General features: G+C 43.1%; 1 protein-coding gene across 1 annotated transcript in view; it reads left to right on the top strand.

Annotated features, from left to right (window-relative positions):
* MALRD1 (MAM and LDL receptor class A domain containing 1) overlaps positions 1–12,504 on the top strand; it is a 737,846-nt gene that overhangs the window by 443,472 nt on the left and 281,870 nt on the right. Inside the window, exons 26-27 of the mRNA XM_073629748.1 lie at positions 4,727–5,021; positions 10,700–10,948. Of these exons, the coding sequence (XP_073485849.1) occupies positions 4,727–5,021; positions 10,700–10,948 (544 nt within the window). The remainder of the gene's footprint in view (positions 1–4,726; positions 5,022–10,699; positions 10,949–12,504) is intronic.

Here is a 12,504-nt window from a genome sequence, read left to right on the forward strand (position 1 = left end):
ACAGACCATAGATTGTCAGGCTGTTTGTATGTACGCCAGACAAAAACTGAAAAATTGAATGCATATAGGGAATATAACTTACCTGGGGTTCTGTTTATAATTCATGTTTATAATTTAAGTGGGGTTAAAGTACACCAGGTCATGCTCTTTTTAAAGACCAACTGTAGATTTACAAAAAGTTTAGATATTAAGTCAGGGTGGATCAGAAAGTAAGTGTTTATTGTTTTGCTGTTCATTCGGCATGAGCCCAATGTTCAAGTTGAACATAAGTTCGACTCGAACATCGGGTGTTCGCCCATTTGACGAATACCGAACATTATGGGGCACTCGTGGTAAATTCGAGTGCCGCGGAATGCCCCATAATGCACTGTGAGATCAACTGACCTGCATGCTTTGGCCAATCACAGCGCGCTCTCTGCTGAGAGAGCCATAATTGGCCAAAGGCCAAGAAGAGGAGGATCTGGGCTGCTCTGTGCAAAACCACTACTCAGAGCAGGTAAGTATAGCGTGTTTGTTATTTTTATACAAAAAAAAATAAGACTTTAATAGTTTTGGACCTCACTGCAAAGTATATTCCCATGGGCAATAAGTTTAAAAGGCTAAAAATAAAACCTATGTGGCTCACGGTCAAAGTTAGAAAAGCTATAAACAATAAGAAAAGAGCTTTTAAAAAATATAAAAATGAAGGAACACTAGTGTCGTTTAAATGCTACAAAGAATTTAACAGTATATGCAAAAAGGAAATCAAGGGTGCAAAAATTCAAAATGAACGACAGATCGCAAAAAATAGTAGGACAAACCCCCAAAAATTCTTCAAATATATTAATAGTAAAAAGGTCAGGTCTGAGCATGTAGGCCCTTTACAAAATAATCTAGAGTGGGTGACTGGGGACAAGGAGAAGGCTAATTTATTAAATACTTTCTTCAGCTCTGTGTATACAAAAGAGCATGGGGGAGCTCATGTCCATAATGGGGTTGGTAGTGACACAGCCCCGAATGAGCCACAATGACTCAAAAGTGATATGGTCCAGAAATATTTAGACAGAATAAAGGTGGATAAAGCACCTGGACCTGATGGCATCCACCCACGGATCCTACGAGAATTGAGCGCTGTAATTTCAAAGCCATTGTATCTAATTTTTAGGGACTCATTAATGACGGGAATAGTACCACTGGATTGGCGCAGGGCGAACGTGGTGCCTATATTTAAAAAGGGATCAAGGTCTTTACCAAGTAACTATAGACCTGTTGGTTTAACTTCTATAGTCGGGAAGATACTGGAGAGTTTAATAAAAGACCACATAGATGAGTTATTGCTGGAAAAAAACATTTTAAGCAACAGACAGCATGGATTCATGAAAGACAGACGTTGTCAGACAAACCTGATTTCTTTTTATGAAGAGGTAAGTAAAACCTTGGACAGAGGGGTGGCCGTGGACGTGGTATACTTGGATTTTGCAAAAGCGTTTCAATACAGTTCCCCACACACGGCTCATGTGTAAGGTAAAGTCTACAGGCTTGGAAATATCAGTTTGTAAATGGATAGAAAACTGGCTAAAAGACAGAATTCAGAGAGTAGTGGTTAATGATTCTTACTCTGAATGGTTTAGGGTTATCAGTGGTGTACCCCAAGGTTCAGTGCTGGGACCGTTACTCTTTAATATCTTTATAAATTATATTGGGTCTGGGATCAAAAGTAACATTTCTGTCTTTGCAGATGACACCAAGCTATGCAGTGGAATAACGTCCTTAAAGGCTGTTTCCAATTTACAAGCTGACCTCAATGCTCTGTGTAATTGGGCGTCTATGTGGCAGATGAGGTTTAATGTTGAGAAATGTAAAGTTATGCACTTGAGGGCTAAGAATATGCATGCATCATACATGCTAGGGGGAGTACAACTGGGTGAATCCATAGTGGAGAAGGATCTGGGGGTTTTGGTAGATCATAAGCTCAATAATAGCATGTAATTCCAAGCTGTAGTTTCCAAAGCAAGCAACGTCCTTTCTTGTATTAAGAGAGGTATGGACTCCAGAGAGAGAGATATCATTTTGCCCCTGTACAAATCATTAGTAAGACCTCATCTGGAATATGCAGTTCAGTTTTGGGCACCAGTTCTCAAAAAGAATATCGGGGAACTGGAGAAAGTACAGAGAAGGGCAACCAAACTGATAAGAGGCATGGGGGAGCTCAGCTATGAGGAAAGATTAGAGGAATGTTCAAATATATAAGGGGTCCATATAGTGAACTTGGTGTTGAGTTATTCACTTTACGGTCAACACAGAGGACAAGGGGGCACTCTTTACGACTGGAGGAAAAGAGATTTCATCTCCAAATACAGAAAGGTTTCTTCACAGTAAGAGCTATGAAAATGTGGAATAGACTCCCGCCAGAGGTGGTTCTGGCCAGCTCAGTAGATTGCTTTAAGAAAGGCCTGGATACTTTCCTAAATGTACATAATATAACTGGGTACTGACATTTATAGGTAAAGTTGATCCAGGGAAAATCCGATTGCCTCTTGGGGGGATCAGGAAGGAATTTTTTCCCCTGCTGTAGCAAATTGGAGCATGCTCTGCTGGGGTTTTTTGCCTTCCTCTGGATCAACTGTGGGTATAGAATTGGGTATATTGGATTGTACGATTTTTGTTTTTTTGTTTGTTTTTTTGTTGTTTTTATGGTTGAACTGGATGGACTTGTGTCTTTTTTCAACCTGACTAACTATGTACAGTAAAACCTTGGTTTGAGAGTAAATTGGTTTGAGTGTGTTTTGCAGGACAAGCAAAAATTTTTAATACATTTTGACTTGATATACAAGCGATGTCTTGATATAAGAGTAGCGTTGTGTCACAACTGAGTATAAAAGAGAAGAGAGGTGCCTCTAAGTGTAGCAATATGGTTACCTTTAATGAAGGTACAACATTTAAAAGAGGCGCATCTAAGTATGCAGGAATCTTGGGGTAAAGCTAAAAAAGAGGCGCATCTAAGTATGCAGGAATCTTGAGGTAAAGCTGTCCACATAGACCATCCTCCGCACTGCCATCAACGTCCTCTCTTCCACTCTGCTCTCCACGAGTGGTTCAAGCCTCGCTTCCAGATAACTCTACTGCAGGGTAGTCTTTCTGGTCACGATTGCAGACTGACAGCGGTGAGAGCCGACGGTGCGGAGGATGGTCTATGTGAACAGCTTTACCCCGGATGCCTGCATACTTAGATGTGCCTCTTTTAATCATCAACCATGTGAGTTGCTAAATGTTGTACCTTAGTTAAATGTAACCATATTGCTACACTTAGAGGCGCCTCTCTTCTCTTTTATACTCTGTAGCTCCTGCTGGATTTTGCTTCTAATCCCCTTGTGGAAGCTTCCATATGTGGATGGATATTTTATGGTTAAACAACTTATCACATTGCTATAATCTTTTTATATGGCCTATAAAGTGAAGGACCTATGAATAAATGGTTGTGGAACTAATCATTTGAGTTTCTATTATTTCTTATGGGGAAATTCGCTTTGATATACAAGTGCTATGGATTACAAGCATGTTTCTGGAACGAATTATGCTCGCAATCCAAGGTTTTACTGTATTGTGCACTATATTTACAATGATCATAGCCATGAAAAAAAAAGGTCTCAGCTTTTAGTACTACCGTATATACTCGAGTATAAGCCGGGTTTTTCAGCCCATTTTTTAGGCTGAAACACCCCCCCTGCTCGGCTTATACTGGAGTGAGCCGTAGAGCAGCCATACCTTTGATTACAAAAACATCAGTTGTCTCCCACTGTGTTATGCAGTCTGTTCGGCTGCTGTCCATTGTAACAAAGCCCCGTCTCCTCCTTGTCCGTGATAGACAATGCATATACAATGCATATACAATGCTGGGAAACACCCGCTGTTTTAGTAATCAAAGGTACGGCTGCAGATGGGCACAGTGAGGCTGCAAATGGGCACAGTGAGGCTGCAGATGGGCATTGTTTACCCAGTAGCTGCTGCATTTTCCCACCCTAGGCTTATACTCGAGTCAATACGTTTTCCCGTTTTTTTTGTGTGGTAAAATTAGAAGCCTCAGCTTATATTCGGGTCGGCCTATACTCTAGTATATATGGTACTAGTACTATGGTAAAAGATTTATATCTCCCTTCCACCCTTCACATAGCTTCATGTCTGACTCCTAGTTAAAATGCCCATATATCCAACTTCTGGGTGTATTTATTAATATATATATATATATATATGGGGGTATAGTTTTGCTAAAAAAAAGCTAAAAAACGCTAGTGCAAAAACGCTGAAAAACTTACTCTACAGCTACAACTTTCTACAGCTAACATTACTGGCTTTTTTATAATGTCCAGTGTGCGTTAGGCCTTAGGATCACCAAGTGAAAATAAAGGATAAAAAATGAAAAAAGAAAATGAATGGAGTCAAAACATTTCATGGAAGGGTAGACTGCAATATATAATTTGTTTGGATTTAGATAGCTTTCCCATTGATTGTTAGAGAGATTAATTTTCTTGGTGCTGCTTGTGTAGCTTCACTGCATATTCTGTGCTGCAAATAAGAATCCTAGCCTAACTTCCTCCATTGCATATGCTAACAAGCACCCCATGCAAACCAGAGCGTTATGTTTCCGGTTTGAATTTTTTTTATAACTATGCCTCTAAATCTCCTGTATTATCAGTATATGATTGCTCATCTAATTTTCAGGCCCTCGTGTCTGTGTGCTCTTTCATAGCTGATCTTTTACTTTCACATGTATGGAGAGGGAATTGGCTCGCTAACCGTACATCAGGTGACAGTGAGCGGACAGAAGGTGCTGCTTTTTAACATGACCAGGGACCAGGGGAATTTCTGGCAGAGGAAGGAGTTGGAACTCCAGGAACTTGAAGAGGATTTTTATGTCACATTTGAAGGGAAAGTGGGCAAAGATCAAAGAGGAGACATCGCTTTGGACGACTTAGTTATGTCTAATGACTGCATTCCATCCTCCACTTCTGTCTCTGAATCTCACAAGACCTGGCCCATGAAAGGTAACACACGTCTATGTCATTTTAGATTGTCTTAGAAATTTAACCTTGATTTAGAATTGTCCCATTGCATGTTTTTATTCAATCAGTTTGGTTAAGGTTATAACATTTTCATATATATTTTTCTAAAAGCTAGCTCTTTCCATTGAAATATAGTATAGCCTGGCTGTCAGTGTCATGTACCTGGTGAAGGAGCCTGAAGCGATGAGGATGGCCTCTCTTACACCTCTGGCTCAGGGCCCCTGGTAAAGTGAACAGGTGGCACAAGGGCACAAAGCTGCCTGAGTACCTCCTAGTTCCTGCCAGCAACTGTTACAGGTAGACAGGCACATCCGAACTGGTCACCGCTGTGTAACTTCCCCGCAGAAGATTATAAACTTGACACAGGAAGACCAAGCCAAACTCCGCAGCAGCAAGTGACAATCACAGGAACAGCAAACAGGTGGTAGACTGTCACGTAGGCTGAGACCTGGAGCAGGCGTGCAGGCAGGAGTGTCAACTAAGCAACTGCAGGCTGGAGAATACTGAAGCACAGATGTGGTGCAAAGTCAGGTTGGTGACCGACGATCATATCAAGTACAATCACATAAGCAGAAATGCAGGTATTTTTCCCAATGCATCATTCCACATACTGGCATGACCTTCCTGACACTACATTTAGGGAGCTGAGTGTAATCTGAGATCTGAGTGGAGGGAATGGACACACTCATCTACACAGTATCATAGGGAAACAGGCACAGCTGAGGCTGTCAATCACCTGCTGTGTGCTGGAGGGTGGGTAGGGCCATCCCCTGGGATTCCCTGGTGTCGGCATTAATGATCAGAAGTGACTCATGCAGATAGCAAAGGAATTAGATTGCAGACAGAAATCACACTCTGTGCTTTGGATTGAGGTTGAAGATTGAAGTACACAGTATAGATAGAAGCATATGCTTTGTTAATTATTAAAGAGGAGTTCCGCCAAATTTTTTTTTTAAAAGTCAGCAGCTACAAAAATTGCAGCTGCTGACTTTTAAAATATGGACACTTACCTGTCCAGGGCGCCCGCGATGTCGGCACCCGAAGCCGATCTCTCCCTCGGCTCTCTGGTGCTGCCGCCGCCATCTTCGGTAAGGGAATCGGGAAGTGAAACCTGGCGGCTTCACTTCCTGGTTCCCTACTGCGCATGCGTGACTCGCGCTGTGCTATCCCACATGTCCCTGCTGTCTTCTGGGACCTGTGTGTCTCCCAGAAGACAGCGGGGGGACGGAGAAGGCACAGGAAGTGGCGTAGTGGCTCGGGTATCTATGCCCGGAAGTGGGAGCAAAATACCTGTATTAGACAGGTATCTGCTCCCCCCTGAAAGGTGCCAAATGTGACACCAGATGGGGGGAGGATTGCGAAAAGCGGAAGTTCCATATTTGGGTGGAACTCCACATTAATTTCAGAGGTTTACAACCACTTGAATCTCTGACTCAGAGTTTACAGTTCCCTTCCCCTCCTCCTACCATCTTAAAGTGGGAAATTATAGGAAAGATGAGCATGTGCTGCTGGTGAGCGGGGCATTAAAGCTAGACAACAGACAAATAGCTAAAGACATAGAAACATAAATAGATGCCACGGAGCTGTTTTACCTGCCAAAAGATTTGCACAGCCCCCTTTCATAGCACCTGTAGGATGACACTACTTCTCTGTTACAGTTATAGAATGTAGAAGGGATACTGTAGTGTCCTCTCTCCACCCCACTCTGCTGACTGGAGTGGTGAAAGAGCAGCAGCAGACTGCTGAGATCATCCCAGAGCTCACTCCTCCTATCAGCACGCATAGCACCGTTGTATTTTGCACTTCTAAATGGTTTCTAGTCCTGCCTTTCTTCTTCCAGTCTGGATTCTGTATAGGGCATTGCATGAGGCTGAAACCAAGTCAAATTCGGGTACTTACAGTACTTAAAAAATAAATTGAATCATTTATTAATAAAGGCAGACTGGCTTTAATTTGTACTTTTTCAGCTTCAAAGCGAACCTGTTTTTTGCATATGAATACCCAGAGCAGGTATGCTTTAAAGTGATTGTAAAGTCTCATTTTTTTTTTCTATAAAATACAGTACCTTGAAAAATACCCATTAAAACTTTCCACATTTTGTCATGTTAGAACCAAAAACGTAAATGTGTTGTATTGGCATTTTATGTGCTAGACCTGGGGTCTCCAAACTTTTTAGCCCAAGGGCTACATTGTAGATTTTACAAATATTCGCGGGATGAAAAAATTTGTTATGTATAAATAAAGGAATAAAATTTAAATAAACTCATCATAGCCTTTCCGCATGTCTATGTCCCCCATCAGAGTCTCCCCCACATCTGTGTCCCCATCAGAGTCTCCCCCTCATCTGTGTCCCCCATCAGAGTCTCCCCCTCATCTGTGTCCCCCATCAGAGTCTCCCCCACGACTGTGTCCCCATCAGAGTCTCACCCACATCTGTGTCCCCATCAGAGTCTCCCCCACGACTGTGTCCCCATCAGAGTCTCCCCCACATCTGTGTCCCCATCAGAGTCTCCCCCACATCTGTGTCCCCATCAGAGTCTCCCCCTCATCTGTGTCCCCCATCAGAGTCTCCCCCTCATCTGTGTCCCCCATCAGAGTCTCCCCCACGACTGTGTCCCCATCAGAGTCTCACCCACATCTGTGTCCCGAACCCTGATTACACCCCAGGTACCCCCAATCTGATCACACCACCCCCCCAGACACCCCCCAGCCTGATTACCACCACCCCAGCTACCGCCAGTCTGATCACACCCCCCATATCTCTCTACTCTGATCACACACCCCCACCTCATAGCTCTCCCCTAACACCCCTCCACCATCACACACCTTTGGGTTTTCCAGTCCTGAAGACAGTTTCTCTCAGTCCTGCGGCTCCTCCTCCAGATGATGTTAGTGGAGAAATCTGCAGCACACCAGGGTGGGTTAGCTGTCACTGGGGCAGGCATGACAAGACCTCCATCCAAATCTCTGGTGGCGGTGGCAGCTGCACAGAGTGGGGAGCACTCTGACCTCCTCCTATGCCTGCACCCCCCCAGCCTGACTCCAGCCCACACAGCCAGCCCACACATCCTTGCTGCCTGACAGCCGGGCCCCGCCTCCTCCCTGCACACATGGGAATCCACCCACTGCTCCACTGTCCTCTGCCTTATTGGTTCCTCACTGACAGCGGTACATACACATCGCCCCGCCTGCCTTCTGCTCTCTCCCGCTGACAGTAGCCTGCCTAAAACGCACAGGGGGGAGGTTGAAGCAAACAGTTCTGACCCTGCAGTCTCGGCAGTATCTGAATGAGCTGTGGGCCAGATAGAACATACAAGCGAGCCAGATATGGCCCGCGGGCCGGGGTTTGGAGACCCCTATGATAGACCAATACAAAGGGGGTTATTTACGAAAGGCAAATCCACTTTGCAAAAAGTGCACTTGAAATTGCACTGAAAGTGCACTTGGAAGTGCAGTCGCTGTAAATCTGAGGGGTAGATCAGACATGGGGGAAAGCTCTGCTGATTTTATTATCCAATCATGTGCAAGCTAAAATGCTGTTTTTTATCTTCCTTGCATGTCCCCCTCAGATCTACAGTGACTGCACCTCCAAGTGCACTTTCAGTGCAGTTTCTAGTGCACTTTGCACTTGTAGTGCAAAGTGAATTTTCCTTTAGTAAATAACCCCTAAAGTGTCACATAATTGTGAAGTGAAAGGAAAATGATAAATGTTTTTCAAATTTTTTTTACAAATAAATATATGAAAAGTGTGGCGTGCATTTGTATTCAGCCCCCTTTACTCTGATACCCCTAACTAAAATCTAGTGGAACCAATTACCTTCAGAAGCTGACTAGTTAGTAAATAGAGTCCACCTTTGTGTAATTTAATCTCAGTATAAATACAGCTGTTCTGTGAAGCCCTCAACGGTTTGTTAGAGAACCTTAGTGAACAAACAGCATCGTGAAGAAAAGGAACACACCAGACAGGTCAGGGATAAAGTTGTGGAGAAGTTTAAAGCAGGGTTAGGTTATAAAAAACAAATCCCAAGCTTTGAACATCTCACAGAGCACTGCTCAATCCATCATTGGAAAATGGAAAGAGTATGGCACAACTGCAAACCTACCAAAACATGTCCATCTGCCTAAACTGACAGGCCAGGCAAGGAGAGCATTAATCAGAGAAGCAGCCATAAGGCCCATGGCAGCTGCAGAGATCCACAGCTCAGGTGGGAGAATATGTCCACAGGACAACTATTTGTTGTGCGCTACACAAATCTGGCCTTTATGGAAGAGTGGCAAGAAGAAAGCCATTGTTGATAGAAAGCCATAAGAAGTCCTGTTTGCAGTCTGTGAGAAGCCATGTGGGGGGACACAGCATACATGTGGAAGAAGGTGCTCTGGTCACATGATACAAAATTGAACTTTTTGGCCTAAACGCAAAATGCTATGTGTGGCGGAAAACTAACACTGCACATCACCCTGAACACACCATCCCCACCGTGAAACATGGTGGTGGAAGCATCATGTTGTGAGGATGCTCTTCTTCAGCAGGGAAGGGGAAGCAGGTCAGAGTTGATGTGAAGATGGATGGAGCCAAATACAGGGAAATCTTAAAAGAAAAGCTGTTAGAGTCTGCAAAAGACTTGAGATTGGGGGGAGGTTCACCTTCCAGCAGGACAACAACGCTAAACATACAGCCAGAGCTACAATAGAATGGTTTAGATCAAAGCATATTCATGTGTTAGAATGGCCCAGTCAAAGTCCAGACCTAAATCCAATTGAGAATCTGCGGCAAGACTTGGAAATTGCTGTTCACAGATGCTCTCCATCCAATCTGACAGAGCTTGAGCTATTTTGCAAAGAAGAATGGACAAAAATGTCACTCTCTAGATGTGCAAAGCTTGTAGAGACATCCCCAAACAGACTTGCAACTGTAATTGCAGCGAAAGGTGGTTCTACAAAATGTTGACTTGAATACAAATGCACGTCACACTTTTCTTATATTTATTTGTAAAAAATGTTAAAAACCATTTATCATTTTGCTTTCACTTCACAATTATGTGTTTTGAGTTGGTCTATCACATAAAATCCCAATAAAATACATTTACGTTTTTGGTTGTAACATGACAAAATGTGCAAAATTTCAAGTGGTATGAATACTTTTTCAAGACACAGTAACAAACATGTCATACTTACCTGCTCTGTGTAAAAGTTTTGCACAGGGCAGCCCTGATCCTCCTCTTCTCGGGTCCCTGGGTGGAGCTCCTGGCCCCTCCCTCCTGTTGAGTGCCCCCACAGCAAGCAGCTTGCTATGGGGGCACTGGTGCCAAGCCACAGCTCCCTGTGTCCATTCAGACACAGAACCGTGGTTTGGCCCCACCTCCCCTCTCTCCTCATTGGCTAACTGACTTTGAATGACCAGCGCCGCTGGTTTGTCTCAGCCAATCAGGAGGGAGAGTCCCGGATGGCCGAGGCACTCGTGTACATCACTGGATAGAGATGGGGCTCAGGTAAGCATTAGGGGGGCTGAGGGGGGCTTCTACACACAGAACGTTTTTTATCTTAATGCATAGAATGCATTAGGATAACAAACCTTCTGCCTTTTCAATCACTTTAACTTATTTGAATTAACTCAAGGCAACATCAACTGAATTCTTTTGGATGTCTGTTTGTCTCCCCAGGCTTCTGTCCATCTGGTTTCCTGATTTGTAAAAATAGGAGATGTTACAGGCCAGAAGAGCGGTGTGACTTTGTGGATAACTGTGGGGATAACACAGATGAGAAAGACTGTGGCACTTCCTGCACATTTGAAGACGGGCTCTGTGGTTGGAAGAACTCCTTGGCAGACAATTTTGATTGGATCTTAGGAGGAAACGCTTCACAAACTCTGAAACCTCAGATTGTGGACCACACATTGGGAAATGAGGAAGGTGAGTTACAGCTTTATTTTAAGGTTTCAGACTTGAAATTGGGAAGTCCTCGTTGGTGTCATACTTTTGTGGCTGTCATCTCCATCCTTGTTTTACTACTTGCTTTGTTGCCAAGAATACAAATGTATATTGGAAGTTCAAAAATTCAGCAGCAGTTTGCTTAGTTTAGATACATTAAGTGAATTACTAAGCAGTGAATTCAAATTTATATATATACAGTATACTGTATATACATTTTCATTCACTGCAGTAGCAACTGTATTGGCTGCCCCACGTAACTACACTTTGCACATTGTCATTGCTCTCATTGCTGCCCCAATAAATGAGTCTGTCATGTTTACCATAATGTCATGTTTATGGTGATAGGAATGATGAATCCACAAAGAGTGTTGTTTATCTACCTAGAAAAGATGTTTAAGGTTTTGTGTGGCCCCATTACATAATTCTGAATACATTTACATTGACTTTTCCAATTCCTGCATTTCTCTGAATGATAGCACTGACATTTCAGCACGGAGACATTTTAATTATGTATTCTTGCAAATATACTAAAGCAGAAATAGTTATATTTTTGCTTTTTAATAAGTTAATAGGCACATACATTGAGACAATTTATAATGGTCCACAATGCTATTTTGCCAACGGCAGTAGAGTTTCCAACAGCCTATAGATCAAGCAGCTCCGGGCAATATCTTCAGTCATTTCTAATGTATTATATTTTAGATCGGAATTAAATCTATTTAGCTGGTAACCTTACCATTTTTTTTGGTATCTGTTATTTTCAGTGAAAGGAAAAAGAATAAACTTCTGTTTTGTATGGAAACAGGTAAAGCTGGCCATAGTTAAATCACTTTTTTTTGCCCAGCCAGCGATCAAAAAAATCTGAACAGGTTCCATCATCTACACATTCGAGGTGGATGGAGGAATCCTCCCTGCTAGGCTGTTGTGTTTTGACAGCGGGTACTTCTCTCCTGTTTTGCCCCGTACACACAATCGGATTTTCCGACAACAAATGTTGGATGTGAGCTTGATGGTTGAAAGTCCGACCGCGTGTATGCTCCATCGAACATTTGTTGTCGGACTTACCGCCAACAAATGTTGGCTAGCAAGTTCTCAAATTTTCCACCAACAAAACTTTGTGGTCGGAATTTCCGATCGTGTGTCCGACGCACAAAAGTTGACGCATGCTCGGAATCAAGCAGAAGGAGCCGCACTGGCTATGGAACTTCCTTTTTCTCGGCTCATCGTACGTCTTGTACGTCACCACATTCCCACGTTCGTAATTGTTGGCCAACATTTGTGTGACCGTGTGTATGCAAGACAAGTTGGAGCCAACAAACATCGAACAAAATTCCACGGTTTGTTGTCGGAAAGTCCAATTGTGTGTATGGGGCATTAGGATACACTGATCAGCGCTGCAGCTAATTGGTTGCAGCGCTCATTGAACACGGATTATTTCAACAAGCCCATTTTTGAGAAGTCAATCTATAGGTCCTGCTGAACCAGCCAAATTTTGATTCATCTATGGCCAGCTTAAGACTATTTTTAAACATCTT

Source organism: Aquarana catesbeiana, linkage group LG05 (assembly GCF_042186555.1).
Source record: "Aquarana catesbeiana isolate 2022-GZ linkage group LG05, ASM4218655v1, whole genome shotgun sequence".
In the NCBI taxonomy this organism is placed as follows: Eukaryota; Metazoa; Chordata; class Amphibia; order Anura; family Ranidae; genus Aquarana; species Aquarana catesbeiana.